This window comes from Rhamphochromis longiceps, linkage group LG18 (genome assembly GCF_057381845.1).
Source record: "Rhamphochromis longiceps isolate RC_006_pf linkage group LG18, R_longiceps_female_GT1.1, whole genome shotgun sequence".
Classification (NCBI taxonomy): domain Eukaryota; kingdom Metazoa; phylum Chordata; class Actinopteri; order Cichliformes; family Cichlidae; genus Rhamphochromis; species Rhamphochromis longiceps.
The window spans coordinates 29178147-29199573 of NC_140574.1; the positions used below are offsets into that span (position 1 = coordinate 29178147).

General features: G+C 42.6%; 3 protein-coding genes across 4 annotated transcripts; 2 read left to right on the forward strand and 1 right to left on the reverse strand.

Annotated features, from left to right (window-relative positions):
- The first annotated feature begins 1806 nt into the window (after positions 1-1806).
- LOC146648634 (uncharacterized) lies at positions 1807-7977 on the forward strand. Its single transcript, XM_085389859.1, has 4 exons — positions 1807-2187; positions 2442-2581; positions 2761-2842; positions 5898-7977. The coding sequence occupies exons 1-4, from the start codon at positions 1944-1946 to the stop codon at positions 6827-6829; spliced, it is 1398 nt and encodes a 465-aa protein (XP_085245985.1). The 5' UTR covers positions 1807-1943; the 3' UTR covers positions 6830-7977.
- A 2049-nt stretch (positions 7978-10026) lies between these two features.
- Positions 10027-14778, forward strand: LOC146648635 (E3 ubiquitin/ISG15 ligase TRIM25-like). Its single transcript, XM_085390318.1, has 8 exons — positions 10027-10156; positions 10328-10587; positions 10709-11026; positions 11317-11409; positions 11498-11570; positions 11660-11749; positions 12103-12159; positions 12865-14778. The coding sequence occupies exons 2-8, from the start codon at positions 10330-10332 to the stop codon at positions 13395-13397; spliced, it is 1422 nt and encodes a 473-aa protein (XP_085246444.1). The 5' UTR covers positions 10027-10156; positions 10328-10329; the 3' UTR covers positions 13398-14778.
- Positions 14424-21237, reverse strand: tox4a (TOX high mobility group box family member 4 a). 2 transcript variants are annotated; one of them, XM_085390317.1, is made up of 9 exons: positions 20759-21237; positions 20580-20645; positions 20176-20463; positions 19839-20084; positions 18191-18529; positions 17950-18030; positions 17135-17857; positions 15219-15358; positions 14424-15133 (listed from the first exon to the last, which is right to left on the reverse strand). In XM_085390317.1, exons 1-9 carry the CDS (start codon positions 20861-20863, stop codon positions 15076-15078), a joined length of 2046 nt encoding a protein of 681 aa, XP_085246443.1. In that variant the 5' UTR covers positions 20864-21237; the 3' UTR covers positions 14424-15075. The 2 variants fall into 2 exon arrangements, with proteins under 2 accessions (XP_085246443.1, XP_085246442.1); XM_085390316.1 differs by having other exon boundaries at positions 20176-20466; positions 20759-21236.
- Positions 21238-21427: the final 190 nt, after the last annotated feature.

Sequence of the window (21427 nt, forward strand, 5' to 3'; positions counted from 1 at the left end):
TACCTGTTTGTGCAAGTGCACAAGGTCTTTAAGAGCATACACCCTGTGTATCCTGTTTTGACTGGTGGGAGGGATAAAGGTGGGACAGAAAAATTACATTTTTGTTTATATGAGAGTCCTGGGTGTGTCTAAAAGCTGTAATAAAACTCTGATTTCAGTTTATTTCTGAAATTCCTCTTACAGGAACACCATGAAGAGCCACTTTAAAACTATAAGCTCTAAGCCACAATGTTATAACCACCTACCAATCAATGTTAAGGTCACTAAAGTGCAGTGAATCCTTTGGACCAGGCTTATTTTGTCACATCATTATGGATAGTCACTTTATTAAACACCATCAAAAAGAAGAAGCAAGAAGGTTGGACATAATCCAGGATGAAGTTTTGAGACGTGATGTACTGACAAAGCTGTTCCAGAATTCTTTCTTTCTAAGTTTTATTTAACTAAGTACAATTTTGGTTATCAAAACTGACCATTATCTGTCAATCACCTCTCTTTTGTCTGAGCTTATCTCATGTAAACAGTATATGCAAATCATATTAACAAGTAAGGCAATGTTGAGATTCAAAATAAAAATGAAACTGCACATGGACACAAAAACAGAAAAGGGTGGGATAATTAGGGAAAATGAGGAACATTTAATATAGAATTAAAAAGAATGAGAGGAATACAGATATAGGAATACAGAATAGATATACCAGGGGAAGATTGCAGTATTTTCACATTACATCCGCAAAAAAGGCAGATGCTCAGATATTTTTAGGGGAAATTGCATATTACAGTTTTCCCCAATTGTTTACACACTTTCCTGAAAGAATGCCTCGTATTGTCAGAGCTCTACACAGAAATAAAAAAAACACACACACAAAACGGGCAAAACCCTTCAATTCTCCTGTAAATGAAACGCTACATTCAAAACGATATAATTTCTTGTCAAAATGGCATTTTGTTTTCAAATGACACACACAAACATCACATGAATAGACATTTATTAGAACCAACTGAACACTGATGTGCTTAATGTAAAACACTATGACCATTCTTCTACCAGTCATCATAATGACTTGCTGTAAGCCTTTTTTTTTGTTCAGAGTATGATTACTGTACAGTGCTGTAATTTATACAGTGTTGAGAGTATGCATCAATTGTGGGATTGTGTGGGACTTACTTGCATATAGTTGCATCGCAATTCTTTGACTCTTTCTGAATTGCGTTCAAATGGCACCCTGGTTGATCCTCAGATTATTTCTGTGCAAGAGATGGTCCAGTGTTGATAAGTTGACCCTATCAATATTTTGAAATATGTTGTTGTCTTCTATTATTTTTCTTTATATTTGTTATGAGGTTTTTTCTAGAAACCATGTTTATCATTTCAGTCTCCTGTTCAGGAGACCACCTCATGTTGGTAAGCTTTCAGCTCTGCAATAAAAACAGTATACTGTAAAATACTGCAGCGTGACGTCAACTCCAAAGCCCTATTACTGTACTTGTACTTCAAACACAATGGCTACGACATGTAACTGATGCACTAATCCCCTGAACCAATTCTGCTACACTGCAAGCACGATTCCTACTTTTTTAAAACACACTTAAAAAAAAACAGAAAATACTGTAAAGTATGTGGGAAATGTACTCCTACTTTGTATTCCTACAGAGTAGTGTGTAAACAATTGGGAAAAACTAACATAGATTATAGAAGTAGGGCTTCGACAGTAACCACGCTAATCCACAAGGTGGCGGTAATGCACCTTAAAGGTCTTTGCCGGCTGCCAATTAGCAAACTGAAAGAAGAGGAAGGCCATTCCTTTGGCCACTCCTCCCCCACTAGTAGACACACCTCTTCCCTCTGCAAACCATGTGGCTATACGGTTGGTAAATAAATACTTCTTCTAAATTTTAACTTCCTTTACGGTGTGAACTTCTGCACGGCAGGAACAGGCAGCATGTCGACGGTGGTCGTGAGCCTCCAGGCGCAGGTGGAGTCGGTGCTAGGCTCGCTGGTTAAAGCGGCCTCGGTGGAGTTAATCAAACTGTTCGAGAGCAGATACCGAGCATCCGAGGTGGACCTGGGCCGCGGTGAGGACGGGAAGGGAAGTGAAACCTCGGATGTTTTATCGAGCGGGGACACAAAACGGAGCATCGGAGTGCAAGTGGGCGACAGCGCGGAGGAGCCGTCGCTGCTTCATGGTTCGTGTTTCTGAGGCTTTAAACGTCGTTACTTCCTGTTTGTGTTCACAGCTCTGCTGCAGCTCCTGGTACACGAGTGGGGCTTTTAGCTCCAGTAAAAAAATAAATAAAAACATGTTTGAAAGTTATTCCAACAGAGTTCTGTGACGTCGATAAAGAAATAGTTTGATGCATGTTTGCATATCACCAAGCAATCTTGCACGAAGCTGAAGTGTAGTTGCCAGCGTTAACCCTCCCCCTCCTCTACTCCGTAGGGCTCACTTTTGTCTCGGATAGCGATTATGTGAGGGAGTGCAAGGAGGTGGTGATGGAGGGTTGCCTCATTCCGCCAGAAATCCTCTTGGCTGAAGATAATGGGCCTGCTGACCCCGAGTGGTCATCCCTGAAGGATCCGGTCAGTAAGAATTTACAGGGGCTGTAAATCACCTGTGGAATGAAGAACAGGCACTTTATGAAGCCTGGTCTGCTTTTCTCTGTTGCCCGTTTTTTATTACTGCGATGCTTCAGGTGCGGTATGCATTGCACTAGTCATGATGCATGCATGCAAATGTGTCTTGTTCCTTCTTTGGTCAGGTTGTGGATACGGTGGAGTTGAGCGTCCTTGGAGCAGAGTCTCCATCTGACTGTGGTGCTCAGACAGAAGTTGATTTGCATGGTAAGAACTTTGTGTTATGCTGACACAGTGGAAGCATGAACACATTATGCATGCTAGACACACACCATGCATACTACATTAAAAAAGTCAGCGTACAATTGATCTGGTTGCATAACTCATTTGTTTTGTTTTGCTTTTTGTTGTTTTCTTTTATCTTGAAAAGGGGCAAGGTACATGAGGCTAGCATCTGAATGTGCGAGGACCCGAAAATTCTGTAAAATAATTCATAAATAATTGATGCAAAGTAGAATGGGCAGTATTCTGATCTACCCTGTGCACAGTTCTGTTTGGAAATGATCCATTCATCATAAGCAATAGGATTAAGTTATTAAAGTTATTTTTTGTAACTTCTTTCATATTCCCTCCACACATCATAGCAACTCTCCCATGCATAATAGGAGAGTTGCTTTGATGCTACTTTCCAATGGACAGTGCCTGCAGGTACATATACACACATACCAGATACAGTGGGGCAAAAAAGTATTTAGTCAGCCACCGATTGTGCAAGTTCCCCCACTTAAAATGATGACAGAGGTTAGTAATTTGCACCAGAGGTACACTTCAACTGTGAGAGACAGAATGTGAAAAAAAAATCCATGAATTCACATGTTAGGATTTGTAAAGAATTTATTCGTAAATTAGGGTGGAAAATAAGTATTTGGTCACCTCAAACAAGGAAAATCTCTGGCTCTCACAGACCTGTAACGTCTTCTGTAAGAAGCTTTTCTGTCCCCCACTCGTTACCTGTATGAATGGCACCTGTTTGAACTCATCATCTGTATAAAAGACACCTGTCCACAGCCTCAAACAGTCAGACTCCAAACTCCGCCATGGCCAAGACCAAAGAGCTTTCGAAGGACACCAGGAAAAGTATTGTAGACCTGCACCAGACTGGGAAGAGTGAATCTACAATAGGCAAGCAGCTTGGTGTGAAAAAAATCAACTGTGGGAGCAATCATCAGAAAATGGAAGACATACAAGACCACTGATAACCTCCCTCGATCTGGGGCTCCACGCAAGATCTCATCCCGTGGGGTCAAAATGATCATGAGAACGGTGAGCAAAGATCCCAGAACCACACGGGGGGACCTGGTGAATGACCTGCAGAGAGCTGGGACCAAAGTAACAAAGGTCACCATCAGTAACACACTACAACGGCAGGGAATCAAATCCCGCAGTGCCAGACGTGTTCCGTTGCTGAAGCCAGTGCATGTCCAGGCCCGTCTGAAGTTTGCCAGAGAGCACATGGATGATACAGCAGAGGATTGGGAGAATGTCATGTGGTCAGATGAAACCAAAGTAGAACTTTTTGGTATAAACTCAACTCGTCGTGTTTGGAGGAAGAAGAATACTGAGTTGCATCCCAAGAACACCATACCTACTGTGAAGCATGGGGGTGGAAACATCATGCTATGGGGCTGTTTTTCTGCCAAGGGGACAGGACGACTGATCCGTGTTAAGGACAGAATGAATGGGGCCATGTATCGTGAGATTTTGAGCCAAAACCTCCTTCCATCAGTGAGAACTTTGAAGATGAAACGAGGCTGGGTCTTCCAACATGACAATGATCCAAAACACACCGCCCGGGCAACAAAGGAGTGGCTCCGTAAGAAGCATTTGAAAGTCCTGGAGTGGCCTAGCCAGTCTCCAGACCTCGACCCCATAGAAAATCTGTGGCGGGAGTTGAAAGTCCGTGTTGCTCGGCGACAGCCCCAAAACATCACTGCTCTCGAGAAGATCTGCATGGAGGAATGGGCCAAAATACCAGCTACTGTGTGTGCGCAAACCTGGTAAAGACCTATAGTAAACGTTTGACCTCTGTTATTGCCAACAAAGGTTATGTTACAAAGTATTGAGTTGTATTTTTGTTATTGACTAAATACTTATTTTCCACCCTGATTTACGAATAAATTCTTTACAAATCCTACCATGTGGATTCATGGATTTTTTTTTTTTTTTTTTTTCACATTCTGTCTCTCACAGTTGAAGTGTACCTCTGGTGCAAATTACTGACCTCTGTCATCATTTTAGGTGGGGGAACTTGCACAATCGGTGGCTGACTAAATACTTTTTTGCCCCACTGTAAATACTATGACGAGTACCTGGATTTCTGTCTGATGTTAAGTGTCATCAGTAAAGCTGTGGCTTTTTGCTCCCTCAGACCAGTAAACCACAACATTGAGAAACCTGTGTGTTCCTCTATGATGCAGGATGTGTATCGCACGCAAGTTGTAATGCGGCATTATTCTTGCAAATATCGATTTTTAGCATCACGCGATAGTTTAATAATGTGGTGGAGCAAGTAGGCTTAGGCTAAATGCTTTTTTTATACACAGAGTAGCAATACAAAAGTTTGACTCAATTTTATTTATACAGCGCCAAATCACAACAACAGTCTCCTCAAGGTGCTTTATATTGTAAGGTAGACCCTACAGTAATACAACAGTGTATCATGAGAGTGTGCTGTGCTAACACTTGGAAACACTTTGTTGTGTTGCTGCCGTGTCGTGCTAACAGCAGCGATACTTGACCATTTCACTTCACAGCTACATGAATTAGCAAGAACACTAGCTCCGCTCGTCACTCACGGCACTCTGTCACCTGTCTTTAATAATTACCGTGGTTAAAGATTGTTAAATTTCAGAACGTTGTGCTTCCATCATTACACTCCCATGAAGCACATCGTGCACTCACTCATGTGGTGCAAGAATTCGGACGGGGTAGAGCTGCAAAGTTTGAGTGCCAGTGTCACGCTGTTGCATTTTGTGAGCATTTTTACATTTTATGGTTTCAAATAATGTCAAATTCTTCAGTTGTGGGGATTATTTAACATACATACAAACATACAAAAACAAGGTGAGGACACGTGTAATGACAGTGTTTTAAATACCGTATCTGCCCCTGTTATTTGATGGCTCCTCTTCTATTATTTTGCATGCATAGCATCCACTGAGAGACAGAGACATTTTGTAAGAGAGTGAAGGGGTTTGGGAAGCTTCATGAAAGGATGGTGAAAATGTTCAGTGTCATTAAAGATGTATGTGATCTGTTTCAGTCTCCACAGAGACGTCAGCTGATCAGAAGCTTCTTGTAATTCAGCCTGACACGAACAACTCTGCTTCTGGGGAGAAGGTGAAGTTTGTTTGCCCGCTGATCCTTAAGCTGGAGTCTCCAACACCCAAAGTTGATCAATCGGAGAAGCCTGCTCAAGCCGAGCCTCAGCAGGCCAGTGTCAGCACAGCTAAAGGCACTGCCTACAGTCCATCCCCATCTGATGGCGCTGCGACTCCTGCACACACTGGAGTGTGGGAGTGGGTCCACGCTCAGAAGGAAGCAAAGAACCATCTCCAGATGAAATTGAAACTCACATCTCCAGATCCAAAGCTGCTGCGTCCCTGCGCAGTGCAGCTGGTAAATGTTCTCACGTTGCCTGAATCAGACATTCAGGGCGACGCTGCCAAAGCTCACAGCGTTGACCTCAAAAACGGTTGGCCTGTGCCAAAAGATCTCCGCCGTCATCAAGGTCTTCACACTGGCCATCGCCTGTGCTGCTTCACCAGATGCGCAAATGACATATGGCGCCTCCAAACGGTCATCAGTCGCTCCCGAGATGGATACTCTTGCAGCATCTGCGGGAAAACATTCAGCCGGAGGAAGATCCTCCGGCGGCACAAACGCTTCCACACCGGAGAAAAGCCGTACTCGTGTTCTGCGTGCTCTAAAACGTTCGCCCTGCGAAAGAGTCTCCGCCGCCACTCGAGGTTCCACACGGGGGAGAGGCCGCACACCTGCACGCAGTGCGGTAAAAGCTTTCGGCTGCGAGACAACCTAAAAGCGCACTTGAGGTTTCACTCCGGAGAGAAGCCTTTCAGCTGTGCCACGTGCGGCAAGACGTTCAGGATCATGAGGAATCTAGAGAAGCACAAAGTGAACCACTGTGAGCTCTTCGTTCCTTCATTCAGAACGATCGCCGGCTTAAAGCTGTAGGAACAGCTGTGAGCAGCCACACGGATGTCTACCTCACACTGAAGACACTATAAACAGAAGCTGTCCCGAGAAACTTAAAGAAGAGAAGTGAAAGTCATAAGATTGCTTATGTTGATTGTTTATTTGGAGTTGTCCTAAAATAACTGGGGTTGTAATTGGATCTTAGGAGCTTGAGAAAAGAAGGCAGCTGGACTTCTTTAGGTTTGGAAAGACGTTTCACATCCAAGAAGATGTCCCGGGTATTGACACCATAGTCGCTGACGTGGGACATTAAGGGTGAAACCACCTCCCAGGGCCAATAACCCCAATATGGTTTACCTGAGGCTCTCCACCTTCTTGTTTTTGAAACCAAAGCATCTTTCTAAACTTAAAGAAGTTCAGCTGCCTTCTTTTTTTTCTTCTGTCCCACCTCCTATGACGACCAATGACCTGAATGACTGCCATTTTTTGGGGGGGAGTTGTACTACAAAAATTTTTTTTTGGGGGGGGGGGGGGGGGGGGTCTGCTGTAATTTGTGTGTTTAGTTCATGCCATAGTTTTTGTGATTGTGGGTTATTAATGGGGCTGCAAGACTGCGACTACTACACATGTTTTGGCATTAAACCTCCTGAGAAACGCACAATCAAATTGCAGGGAAACCCACCCGCCACTGCACAGTTAACCAGCTTACAAATGCTCTGGTGCTCCTTGGAGATGGAGATGTTATAAATGTCTTGAAACACAGCATTAATGGGTAGACCTGAGATATCTGGTGGTTGTCTGTATTGGAAAGCCTACGGTTCTCCACCTCTCAACATTTCACGTTAAATGATGTGCTTTTATACACTCTTATCTTTTATAGATTTGTTTTTCAAGTCTTTGTTTTTGTTTTAATTAACACTTATGTCACTTATTACTGACTCTTTGACTTTGTAGCACGTTACGATTATTCGCCGTCTGTAGATGTCTTGCTCTCCATGACCTGTATGTTTCATGGTGACTTTATAAGTTAAAACGTAACAAATATGCTCTCGTCTTCATTTAAGGGACGGGGTTTTTTTTTTGTTTTTTTTTTTTTAACTACATGTGCATTGAATAACATCTTGTTTTCAGTGTTTTTAATAACTTTTTCTGATTAACATTTGTCTCTTGTATCAATAAAAAAAAATTTTTTTAAAGTTTATTTTGTGTGTGAAGATCAAAGCATTCAAACCAATGTAAATACAAAATGCAGCTTTTAATGCTGATTTCATTTATTATTGGGAAAGGCGGCTATTTAAACCCACTTTATGAAAAACTAATTGCCCCATAAACCTAATAACTAGTTGTTCCACTCTGGGCAGCAAGAACTGCAATCAAGCCTTTGTGATAGCAGGCAATGAGGTTTTTAGATGGCAGTGAAGGAACTCTTGTTTGTATAATTAATTTAATTCAGCCACATTGGAGGAGTTTTGAGTATGAAGAGCCTGCAAACTGATGCTTTTTAATATTTGGGTCATTCAGAGGTGGACTTGCTAGGGGCGATCGTGGCTCAAAAGTTGGGAGTTCGCGTTGTAATCGGAAGGTTGCCGGTTCAAGCCCCAGCTTGGACAGTCGGTCGTTGTGTCCTTGGGCAAGACACTTCACCCGTTGCCTACTGGTGGTGGTCAGTGGTGCCAGTGTCCAGGAGCCTCGCCTCTGTCAGTGCCCCCCAGGGTGGCTGTGGCTACAATGTAGCTGCCATCACCAGTGTGTGAATGTGTGAATGACAGGTTGTGTAAAGCGCTTTGGGGTCTTCAGGGACTAGAAAAGCGCTATACAAATACAGGCCATTTTTTTTTTGTTGATGTGTTTTCCTGGTAGAGAGCAGAATTTATTGTTCCATTAATTACAGCAAAGCAGCCCCAGACCGTCACACTACCACCACCATGTTTGGTATGATGTTATCTTTATGATGCCCTGTGCTGGTTTTATGCTAGATGTAAAGGGACTTAAACCTTCCAAAAACTCTTGTCAGTCCACAGAATTTTTTGCTGTTGACAGATGTAAGACGATACTTTGTGTTCTTTTCAGTCAGCAGTGGTTTTCTCCTTGGAGCTCTCCAATGGATGCCATTTTTGCCTTGTCTGTTTCTTATTATTGCATCGTGATCACTGACCTGCACTGATACTGTAATTCTCTCATCACCCACAATCAGTCATGACACATGGTCGCCCCTCCCTGAGCCTGGATCTGCTGGAGGTTTCTTCCTGTTAAATTCAAGTTTTTCTTTCCCACTGTTGCCAAGTGCCTGCTCATAGGGTTGTTTTTTTATTTATTTATTGTTGAGGTCTCTATTATCTGAGGGTCTTACAATATAAAGTGCCTTAAGGTGACCTGTGATTTGGCAGTACATAAATAGAATAGAATGGAGCTCAATGAAAGTGAGGTTTGCAGTTCTTTTTGTGTTTTTTGTGACCACCTGGAAAAGTCATTGATGTGTTTTTGGAGTAATTTTGGAGTCCAAGTTTTCTCCATTTGTGGATGTCTCTCACCCTGATTCACTGGAGTCCCAAAGCATTAGAAACCGCTTTGTAACCCTTTCCAGACTTATTGTCACTGAGTTGGCTTCTCAGAAAAAAGAAAAAAAAAATAAGAAGTGTGAAATTTCTTTTTCCACCGCATCTTATCTCAGTTATAAGACACTTTTCGGTCGCAGGGTTATTACTCGGAGAGGTTATCTGCGTGTTTAACCGGCATGTTCTCTACAGAGTTCCTCTGAAAACAACTGAAGTTTTCCTGACAGCGGAGGACAAGCGCTGACATGAAAACTGGACGAGCAGAACAAAGTGGAGGAAGGACATGGCTTTCAAAGAGAGCACCAGGACCCTGTCCTTCAGTATTATATACTCCCTTTTATTAATCAGTTAGAGATAACGTGAAATTACCGATGACCACTATTTGAGTTCATTCAGAGGGTTTAGTTAGTAAAATGTACCATTTTCTTTATTTTCTTGTTCGTGCTTTTTTTCTAAGTGTCGGTAATTAACTGAGTCAGCACAACTGACTGACGCTTTTAGTTTGACTGGGTTGATTATCTGAAAAGTGTAAAAACACAATGGTAAGTTAGGGATAAGTACGCACAGTACCTGGAAATCTTTGACTGACAGTTTAAAATCTAGCACCGACATTAACAGAGTGTGACTCGGTATTTTAAAAAATAAGGCTACGTTGACGCAACCGGAAACACGTAACGAATAGTCCACGTAAGCCCCGCCCACCAGGAAGTATGAAACATAACACTGAGGTGCTTTCACTTTTAGCAATGTATGTAGCGAAGACAGAAAACGAATAATCCCGACAAGCCTCCGACACCTTTTGGATAACGAGGTAGGCATTAAATCTTCGAGTGCCTTCATGCTGAGGTTGATGGTTTATTCAAAGCAAACTCAACAGGAAGTGTTTAGACCCACAGTAGTGTGACGCTGGAAAAAGTTTGCATGTCACGCCTTCCTTCTTGCTCTTTCCACGCTCGCTGTCACTCGTATTTTTTATTTTCAGAGATGGAAGATGCAGAGGAAAGCCGGATGGAGGAGATGCTCATGTGTCCAGTGTGCCAGGACATATTCAAGGATCCTCGGCAGCTGCCCTGTGGACACAGCATGTGTATGACATGCCTGGAAGGCCTGATGGATCACTCCTCAGACGTCCCATTCAAGTGTCCAGACTGCAGGGCGCATTTTGGTCAGGTTGTTACTGTGCAGAAGAGCTACGCGCTGGCCAGCATCGCAGAGGACTTCAGGCTGAGCAGGAGGACCAGGGTGCCCACTAGATGCACTTTTTAGAATCTCAAATCTGTTTGGCAGTCTTAAAAAGTGTAAACAACTCTGCGGGACTGCAATACATCATTCTTCATGTCAATATCTGACATTTTCTCCCCAGGAAAAGCAGACAAAATGTGTGTACTGCGACTACTGCCCAGAGAAAAACATCTTGGCTGTCAAGACATGTACAAAGTGTGAGGTGTCGCTGTGCAAAGAGCACGTCAAGGACCACCAGAAGCTGCCAGTGTTCACTGGGCACCCTCTGGTGGGACCGCTGAGCGACCTCGCAGAGAGGAGGTGCCTACAGCATGAGGATGAGGTGCTGAGGTACTACTGCAAGTCATCCAGACGCTACATCTGCAGCATTTGCACACTGGAGGGCAAGCAGCTTAACGTGGCCACTGAGACCTCCACTGTCCTACGGAGACAACTTACCGTGAGTTTAATAACCATCTTGGACTCAATGTTGCACAATCAGGTTATCTTGATTCATTCATTGACCTCTTAAAATCCACCTGGTCACGGGCAACCAGTCTAGGGTTAGGGGTAGGATCATTTCAGCTGTACTGCTAAAATGAATGTATGAGACTAACAACTTCATATCTGCAAATATATCTGTTTAATATGTGAGTAAAACAAAATGAAAATCTGAATCGCAGCCTAAGACTGATTGCTATTTATAGATGTTAAGGCAATTTAAGGTAATATTGTGTGTGCATTTGACAGGAATACATGGACCAGCACTTTAAAACGCTCATGGATCAAATCACAGAATCCAGCAACACTGTAAGAAAACTGCAAGAAGACATTCATCATAACGTGAGTCCTGTTTCCTGACATCTTAATATCTCATTTCAAGGTGTTTACAGTTTGTTCCTGTGGCTAATGTCCTTTTCTTTGAACCCAGAAACAGAAAATGAACTCCATCAACGGTGTCACCATAGTCCTGCTCTTACTCTGGTTCATAGTTCTCTATTACGGTAATAGAACCCCGAGCCCCTTGTTCTTGTGTTTCTTTTGTGTCTATGTGTAAACTCACTCACGTCTGCCTTTTCTTTCTTTCAACCAGCCTACAACTTCTCTGTGGAGAACCAGACGCTGACAGAAGCGCTGGACGAGCAACAGAACCGCGTGCATGACATCTATTCCACGATCGCAGGTAAGGAGGGTTCAAGTGTCCATTTCACTGATGGAGTTATGCAGTGCAAATCTTTCTTTGTCAGCCCTGCATTGTTTGCTGGGTGCTAATCTAGACGCTACCCCTGCTTCCAGTCTTTATACTAAGCCAGGCTAACGTTCTTCTGAGTCTTTTTTATGTATCACACAGCAGCTTTCATATCCATCTCCTGGCAAGATAGTGAATACCGTATTTCTTAAAGTCAAAATGTTCATGTCTGTGTGGTAATGCAGGGCTGAACAAACCTTTTATCTGCTTTTTTGTAAACTATAATTACTAAACTCTAATTCTGTTCCACTCAGAAGTCTGAATAACATTTATGTATCCCTCCATAGAAAGTTTGGTTTATCATTCCATGAAAAGCTACAGACCTAAAGAAACAGAAGATCAAGGTAGGACTGGCATGAGGTTATTTTTTTTTGGTAGCATTTGCGTGTGTGTGATTCTGTCTGTTAAGCTTGATAGCTTGAAAAGTTTTGAATGAATTCTGGTAAAGCTTTGCAGGGGTGTACAATTTGTTTGGCTTACATCCATCAAGGTTTTCAGGGTCAACTGATTTAATGGATGAAAACTGACAAAACGTGTTATAACTTAGAAACTGTTTTAAAATGTGGTGTGTATTCTCAAGATATATAAAGTACCATATAATGATTTAAAGTCATTCAATTCAGTTTCACTTATATGGTGCAAAATCACAACACCTGTCACATTTGACCTCTGACCTCACTTTTACATTTGCACTGTATTGCTTGTGTTGAGACAACTGTGAGTGTGGCAGAATTAGGAGAAACAAGAATATTGAGATTGAGTGATTGAAAGTAAGACTGCAACATTTATTGAACGGAAAACAAGATTGAGAATTAGGAAAAGCGCAGGTAGGTCATCTGGTGACCTCCTAATGGTTAGCTACGGTAGCTTTAGCTACAAAGCTAAGGTAATTGCTTTAAAGTCTTAATAGACTTTGATTTTGTCTTATTTGTTCTGTAAAGTGTTTTGAAAGGCACTTCTAAATAAAATGTATTATTATTATTTTAAAACTGGGGTAGCAACAAAACACTGTATGTAAATGTACTTATAGTCGTGTGTCTGTTTGTCAGGAGCTCTCATGTTGGACCTCAACACTGTCAATCACGTTCTTGGAGTGTCTGCTGATCTCAAAACAGCTGAGAGAGTGAACGCAAAGCTGGATTATCCCAACAGTAACAGCCGTTTCGATGAAGCCCCGCAGGTCCTCTCCTCCCAGTGCTTCTCCTCTGGTGTCCATGTCTGGGAGGTGGAGGCTGAGGGGCACTGGGACATTGCTGTATCCTACAAGAGCATCCAACGAAAGTGCAAGGAAACCAGCGCCTTCGGAAACAACACAGAGTCCTGGAGTCTTGTGCACAAAGGCAAAGGGAACCTGTTTGCCTGCCATAACAAAACCAAAACTCCTGTATCTCGTGCCTTGCAGAGCAGCCGAATAGCAGTGGTGGTTAATTTCGAGGAGGGCAGCATCTCATTCAGTGCTGTAGATTCCACCGTCACACAGCTGCATGAATTCAAGGCTGAACTGAGTCAGCCAGTGTGTCTGGGTTTGGGGCTTCATCACGTGGATCCACCCAGCCGAGTGTCCATTGTCAAAGCTTCCTGAATAATACCGCACACTGTCCCAACATTCAGACAACACTGTGTGCACACTGCCTCAAGTTCAGTGGCCTGAACCAAAGAGAAGATGCTTCAAAGCCAAATCACACCTCAGGAATTTATTTTTATATTGTGAAGCTTTATATGACATGCAAAGTGTGTTAAATACTTGATTTTCTGGTTGTAGATACTTATTTTTAATATAAATCTTCTTACAAGTCTTGAATAGCTTCCAGATATACAAATTGTAAGAATTTTAACATCTGACAATTCATCGTGCCACTTTTGCAACAAATATGCACCTTAACCCCGTCAGTTTTATTTAAGTACTGGATTATCGCTATATTTAAAAATACACTAAATTAAAGCAAAAATAGCTGCAAGAATATGATTTAAAACCTTTGAACTGATTACTTGTAAAATGCAGTTTGATCCATATCTGAGAGATATATGGGAACCAGAATAGATGACTTCTGAGACAACTGCAAGAAATCCATAAGTTTCGATCTCAGCTTTCCTTCTCTTCACGTCAAACGTGAGCTGACACATTTGACGTGGCTGAACATGCACGATGAAGAGTTTGCAGCTTTTTTGAGAAAATGAGCTCAGAACAACCTGAATCTGTAACCTTTTCTGAATAAAAGCCATGACAGGATAACTGTGAAAGCCAAAATGTAGTTTTGTCTCGGCACAATTAGATCAGAGTGAAAAGTCAATAAATTCACTTGGCATTTAAAGATTTGCCAACACAAGCTAGAACAGTCAAGTTAGGGCAACAGCACCAAAAACTGCATGTGTGTCTAAGTCAGCTGTGTATTTTTGCCTGCTCCCTTTAGGGGTCGCCACAGCAGATCACCTGCCTCCATCTCACCCTTTCCCTAGCATCCTTACCTGCCACACCACATCCATGAAGCTCCTCTGAGGTCTTCCTCTTTTCCTCCTGCCCTGCAGCCATGGTGTGTAATTTACAAGCAGGAGAGTTAAAAAGCCTTTGTAAGCTGGCATTGGGGGAAAAGATGGACAGAAACAGAAGTTTGAGCAATTTGTCTCATTTATTAACAAAACATGGAGGTTGAGCATTCTTGAACAACTGTCTGATTATTTTTGAAGAAAAAGGCAACAATCAGTCTGGCAGGCCTCCGTACAAAACAGGTTATTACAGTGATACAAACGTTCTCTGCTAACAAAACAAGAGTCCATTCAGTTACAGTTTCTCTCTCTTCATACAAAAGGAATTAACACTTAAAAATGCCAAACCATTGATTTTAAACCTTGATGTAGAAAATCAGTGAGCACCGAACGAGTTGCTTTTGTCCTCTTTTGATCGTCAACAACTTGTAATAAACAACTAGAAACTAAGAGAGAGAATATTATTGTCTTGATCATATCTCACACTAGCTGCCGTAAGGCCCCTTGGTGCCTCACTAAAAATGGCACACATACTCATATCATTACACATTTATCTACACTGCATACATGCCTTTAGTAACAAGGTTAACACTACTGGGCTGTTCCATTACAGCAATACCAGCTGTCCTGAAAAACAACTGTCAGACCTATGTTTCGTGTACAAATCGTGAAATGTATTTCTCTAACGCACCAGTTCTGCATCCACCCTACAGCTATCAACACATTCCTTGCGAAAACGAAGAAGTCTGTTGATGTGATGGACCGCAGCAGCTGTGTTACTTCACTGTTCCCATGTTCTGATTCTTTATGGAGCACCACGCCCTAAATACATCTCTGAAAGACAGAAAATATCATGTAAAAGAAAGTTTCTCTACATGTTGCTGAAAACAAAACAACTTCAGCTTTCACCTCTACACACCTGCAGTGAGTGGCCACACATTCATTACTGCAGTATTCTTTGTCCCAGTCTTCACTCTCTACTGCTGGGTTGTTGCAGCCTGCCCTTACGCACACAGTCTTCACTGCAGCGGTGTCCCGCGACGCACTCACCTCCATCTCCTGAAGAAAAAAGGGATTAATATCAGCAGATTTTACACAAGTCTAGGTTTGCCGCAGCTGTTTTTTCTCCATGTTACAATATGTTAAAATCAGAAGTGAGAATATATCTTTAATTTTGTTAGTTTTATTAAGAAAACTCTTGTGTCAAAGTCAGCAAACTCGCTGATATACACTACCAGTCAAAAGTTCTCATTTAATGGTTTTTCTTTCTTTTCATGACTATTTACATTGTACATTCTCTCTGAAGGCATCAAAAACTATGAATGAACACATAGGATGCTGTGGTAGCCATGCTGGTCTAGTTTTGAATAAATCCCCAACAAAGCACCCCCACACCATCACACCTCCTCCTCCATGCTTCACAGTGGAAACCATGAAGTATGGAGACCATCCATTCACCTTTTCTGTATCGTGGGCAGAACCAATGATCTCAGATTTGGACTCATCAGACCAAAGCACAGATTCCCACTGGTCAAATGCCCATCCCTTGTGTTTCTTGGCCCAAACAAATCCCGTCTGCTTGTTGCTTTTCCTTAATAGTGGTTTCTTAGCAGCTGTCTGATCATAAAGGCCTGATTTGCGCAGTCTCCTCTGAACAGTTGATGTAGAGATGTGCCTGCTACTGGAGCTCTGTGTGCCATTTATCTGGGCTCTAATCTGAGGATGTTAACTTCACTGGCTGGTGACTTGGATGAATTTATCCTCAGCAGCAGAGGTGACTCTTGCTATTCCTTTCCTGGGACGGTCCTCATGTGAGCCAGTTTCGTCATAGCGCTTGATGGTTTTTGTGCCCATTCGTAGTTTTAGCAATTTTCCAGACTGACTGACCTTCAGTTCTAAAACTAATGGTGTACTGTTGTTTCTCTTTACTTAGCTGGTTGTTTTTTGCCATGATATGAATTCTAACAGTTGTCAAATAGTGCTGTCAGCTGTGTACTAAACTGACTTCTGCACAACACAACTGATGGTCTCAACCCCATTAAGAAGGCAAGAAACTCCACAAATGAACCCTGATAAGGATCACCTGTGAAGTGAAAACCATCTCAGGTGACTACATCATGAAACTCATCGAGTTGGTTTTTAAGAAATATAAAATATAAGACATATTTAGAGTTATCATTTTTTCTTGCTTCATAATTCCATATATCTTGCTTCATACATTTGATGTAGATACACACACCCCCGACCAATTTTATGAAATTACTCAAGCAATGCAAATCTGCATAGACTGATAAATCAAACAGGAATTTGTACTTTCCCCAAGTTGTGTATGTTATATTACAGAGGAGGTGAAAATCAGCAAACAGTTGTTGAACAGTCTTCCACTGTTCTTCTCCAAATATGGAGGGGAACGCTCCATTATTTACATTTTTCATTCATTCATTTAAAAATATGTCCAACTCAATTTCTGTGTGAAACACTCTGTGGAGTTTTAATTATTTTTGGAATTCCCTGCGTTTTGTCGGGTATTTCCATCAATTTGTAATAATAATAATAATAATAATAATGGATATTTAATCAGAGTAAAAAAGGGCAAAAACCTATGATGAAATCTCTGCTGTCTGCTGAAACAATAGGTAGAATATTTGATATTAAAACATTAATTACAGTATTTGTTCTTCATTGGAATGAACTATACTCACTGAAGGGATATTATACCCTTAAAAAACTGAAACATACCTGTTAATTAAATCAACACAATTAGTCAGATGTGCTAACACCTGTAAAAGAGGATAAACCCCAAGTTTACTGAACCTTAAAAAGATCTAGCTTTACCTCTTCTGAAGGCAGCACTTCTGTAACATCGTCGTCGTCATCGTCGTCTGCATGGCCTGACGTCTCAGCAGAATCGTCCTCTTGCAGCAGTGACACGACAGGTGGAGCCTGGGCAGGTGTGGTTTCAGTAGATGATGAGGCTGCTGTGCTAGGGACAATAATTGGCAGCGCCTGTTTTCCCTGAATGGGGGCAGGAACAATTTTTATCTGAAGTGGAGGAGGCGGTGTAGCTGTGACGGACACAGGGTGGCCTGGTGTTCCCTCGCGGGGTTTGGCCTGTAAAGGTGGGGGCGCTGGTGCCATCTGCTGGAGCCGAGGTGGAGGCGGGGCATTCTGCATCTGCAGCAATGGAGGCGGCTGACGCGAGGCGTTCGATACCACGAGGGTAGGCTGCAAGGCACGGACCCCTCCAGGCAACACGGTCACCACCTGCCCGCCTCCCTGCAGAATGTGCTTGGGGATTATGATCTTGGTGATGGTCTGGGTCGGAGCGACTGAAGCTGCTGGAGCAGAAACTTTGTTTGCCCCCGTGCGGGAACGTGTGGTCACCTCTGGGACGTCCAGGATGATGTTGGAGGCACAGATGTTAGTAATGGTGTTCTCTTCCATGGTGCTGTTTGCCACACGGGTTCCCTGGTGACCAGCAGAGGGAAGGGCAGCAGGAGTCGAGTTAACCACAGGTGGAGGTGGCGAGGGGGCAGTTTCCATCTCCTCGGTAACAGGCTAGAATGAGGCCATATTAAATACACGAGAAAAGTAAGTCCCAAGAAGCACAGCAATGGACTGGTTTTCTTTCAGAGACAACATGACGTTACCTGTGAGAGCTGGTTGGCTCTGTAAGCTGCGAGCGCTTTCAAATACTCTTTTTTGGCTGCTTCTGTCTTTCTCTTGTACACCTTATAAAAAAGAAAAAGAAGTTTGCTTGTGTTATATTGATGCATTTTTTCCTAAATTATTATAATAAATGCTGACATGCTAAAAAGGAGTCATTTTAAAAGGGGGATTCTACATATTCCTTCTTTGTTTGTCAGTGAAGGCATAACTATACGCAAACACCTGTTTCTGTTCCTCAGCCAGGCTGTCCCACATGGAGGCCACGATCTTCGACACCTCCCCGAAAGAAGCATTGGGGTTCTGGCCTTTAATCGCTGCCTGGGTGTCTCTGAAGAAGAGTGCGTACGCTGAAACCGGCTTTTGTGGCTCATTGGGGTCTTTCTTCTTCCTTCCTTTTTTCGCTCCAGCAACCACATTCGCTGATGCTAGTGTGGCAGGTTTACCCCCACCCCTCCGGGCTGTTCCAGGAGAAATGGATGATGGAAGAGCCAGGTGAGACGAAATGTTGGGGAGACCAGAGGAAGAGGAGAGAGACAATGGAGAGTCCACCAGAACACTCTTCTGAGAAGGGAGAGATTCAGTTGGAGAGATGGGAGAGCAGGCATTAGCTTCATCATCTCCAACACAGCAGTGACTGTTATTCACAGTGCAGGTAAAGTTTTCCACCTTCTCTCAATTTCTTCTATTTTCTTCATGTAACTCTTACTATATGTACGGTGTCAGATGTTCAAAGAAATTAAGCGATAAATGTATGTCAAGAAAAAAAAACGTACATCACTGAAGCTAAGGAGTAATTGCCAGCCCCCAAACTTATGAGCAAAATGTGGCACATTAAGCATCAACAACAGCAATCAAATGCTTTCAATAACTACAGATCGGTCTGACATTGTTACTCTTCTTTGCATGATCGCATTATTGAAGCCACATTGGAGAGTCTGTCAGTCTGAGCTGCTCTTCTCAGGTCAGAAGCTAACTGTAGGTATTGTTCCTGTGTGAAACCAGTATATAAATAATTAATTTAGCATTACCTATTATTTTCAATCTTAAAGAAAATCAGATGGAGTTTGTTCAGGTTAAAAGTAAATTGGAAAAAATATATATTAGTCACGTTTAAGAAGATTTGATTTCCATTAAAACACAACTTTCCACAACATCCTCCTGAGAACCAAGGAAAAAAGAATATTCCCATTGAACTTTTTTTTGTGATTTCCTTCCTCTTTGGTGCTGAAAGAGGCCCCCCAAACATATGACATACCAATGGAAGCCCAGGATGTCCTCTACTTAGTATATCAGGACTTAAATGGGGGCTGAAATAAATATGGACCAAAAAACCGAGGAGATAAATGATTGGGCTGGTTCTCAGGAGGATATAACAAGCCTCTCTGGCAGATGAACTTCTCTTACGTACGGTCTTTTTGCAAAGTTGTGAAGCCATAGCATCATTAAAAGGTGATCGGTTCATTCCAAGAATGGTCCTGAAGCAGTACTGATTATAATTGTTTATGTTACCAACAGGCCAAGATCACATTTTGCACACCCTTCTTATCCTGGAGTGCTACTAGCAACATCTGCTTCTGGAAACAGATTAATCAAGTGCTAGGCCGGCCTGGGTGTTTTTATTCTAGCTGCAACCAATTATCTCAACATCTTTTTGTTTATTAGGACTTATTAATGGGACACTTTTTGTTCTTTTAAACTGGACGCAGTGTTTACTCAAGTTACCTTGTTTGATTTTGTGTTAACATAACCACAAAATGTTATATGTTTACTTCACTGTAAAAGTTGGATTATAACTAATATGCAAATAGTTTGTAATCTAAACTACAGTTCCAATACTACGTTGAAAAACGATCCAGGTGTTTCTTATTACCTTGAAGTCATCCATGTCCTCGTCCTGTAAGGAACCTGCTGGGGATGGTGTTGCTGACAGAGGCTGCTTGGGCGCCTCTGAAGGGTGGCCAATGTTTTCACCTCCCAGGCCCAGTGAAAGCTCAGACTGGTTAATAGTAGTAAGGTGACCACTTCCCAAAAGACTATGACCAATGTCACAGAGCTGAACATCAATGGTCATGGGGGAAGAACTGCTGAAATGAGAACCACCAGAGTTGCCCAGTTCCTGTGGAGACACAAAATACAAACTGTAAATAAACCTTTACAGCCCTCAACAAACAGTATCGTGTGTGCGAGTCCACAGGTGAGGTACTTACCAGGGCTGAAGAGCTCAGCAGGGCTCCTCCTCCTGACTGGCCCATTCCCCCGAGGCTCTGCTGCTCCAGGCCTTGAGAACCAGAGTTTACAAAGGTGGAAGCAAAGGAAGGGTCATTGGCTTCTACCACAAGGTTGCTAACAAGGCTACGGGAGCCCGAAGGTCCCCCGGTTCCCTCTGACAGCTCAAAGTGGGCCACCGCATCACTGATACCCAGCGATGGATCTGGATCAAGGGAAATCGGGGGGATCTCGAAAACTTCATCCCCCAGACTAGGAGTATGAAATGTCTGCTGTATGTGCAGGAGAAGAGGTAATGAGTTAGTAACTAATGGACTGACGAAGGTTCGGTATAAGCAAAACGTGTGACACTGTACCATCATGCAGTTTCATGCAACCCACTCACCTCTGAAGACAAAAAGGGGTGTCCTGCTCCACTGATGGTGAGATAACTGTCACTGCCTTCCGAAAACTTAAAAAACAAACAAGCCAAAAAAACCCCCACAGATAGTTAGCTGTAAACTGCCGGTTCGATACCGTTAGTCTAAGAGACCTTTCATAAAAACACCGGTGTCGGTGAGTTACCTTATTTCCTTGGGAGTATCCACCATATGCTTGGGAGTCCAAAAACTCTGAGTCAACATTTTGAGCACAACCATCCGAGAGCTCAGAGTAGAAATTGAGATCCATTGTGAAATAAATTATTAGGTAAGACTACCCCACACACTGTTCAATTTGTTTAAAATGGGATATTTTTTTAAACACACACCAATTTAGAGCAGCTACGCGTGTAGTAACTAAAGGTGCTAGTCGCTAGCTAGCTAAACACTGCTGACTACCATCACGTTGAGTTCGAAGAGATGTACCTTCGTCGTGAAGCTCGGGGGAAACTAGGATAAGGGGAGTGATTCAAAGTTCATAGGAACCAAAAACTCGCATATTAGTTAAATATTATGTGTTATATTATAGCCTCGCAAGGCAGAGTTTACCGGAGGCCCAAAACACACCCATTCAAACACCGGAGACCTACTGCTACTGCTGTGACTAGCGCCCCCTCCTAACCGACAGCAGTATGTCGTGCTAGATTCACGGGCCGTGGGAAAAATTGTAACTGTCACGTGTAGCGGTGCCTGTGTTCTGTTTTGTTTTGTTGCAATCTGACAGCTATGAACGAATACCACATGAGCTTGTTTAGAAAACGAAAGAACAGGTGTTTCGCTTTTTTTGTTCTGCGTATAGATTTTTTTGGTCTAG

Coding starts and splice junctions, on each gene's coding strand:
- LOC146648634 (XM_085389859.1), top strand. CDS start 1,944: ATGTCGACGGTGGTCGTGAGCCTCCAGGCGCAGGTGGAGTCGGTGCTA. Junction 2,188..2,441: donor GGAGCCGTCGCTGCTTCATG/GTTCGTGTTTCT, acceptor TCTACTCCGTAG/GGCTCACTTTTGTCTCGGAT. Junction 2,843..5,897: donor GACAGAAGTTGATTTGCATG/GTAAGAACTTTG, acceptor GATCTGTTTCAG/TCTCCACAGAGACGTCAGCT.
- LOC146648635 (XM_085390318.1), top strand. CDS start 10,330: ATGGAAGATGCAGAGGAAAGCCGGATGGAGGAGATGCTCATGTGTCCA. Junction 10,588..10,708: donor GGCTGAGCAGGAGGACCAGG/GTGCCCACTAGA, acceptor TTTTCTCCCCAG/GAAAAGCAGACAAAATGTGT. Junction 11,410..11,497: donor AAGAAGACATTCATCATAAC/GTGAGTCCTGTT, acceptor CTTTGAACCCAG/AAACAGAAAATGAACTCCAT.
- tox4a (XM_085390316.1), bottom strand. CDS start 20,863: ATGGATCTCAATTTCTACTCTGAGCTCTCGGATGGTTGTGCTCAAAAT. Junction 20,467..20,579: donor ACCCCTTTTTGTCTTCAGAG/GTGAGTGGGTTG, acceptor CTGCACATACAG/CAGACATTTCATACTCCTAG. Junction 15,134..15,218: donor TGTGTGGCCACTCACTGCAG/GTGTGTAGAGGT, acceptor TCTGTCTTTCAG/AGATGTATTTAGGGCGTGGT.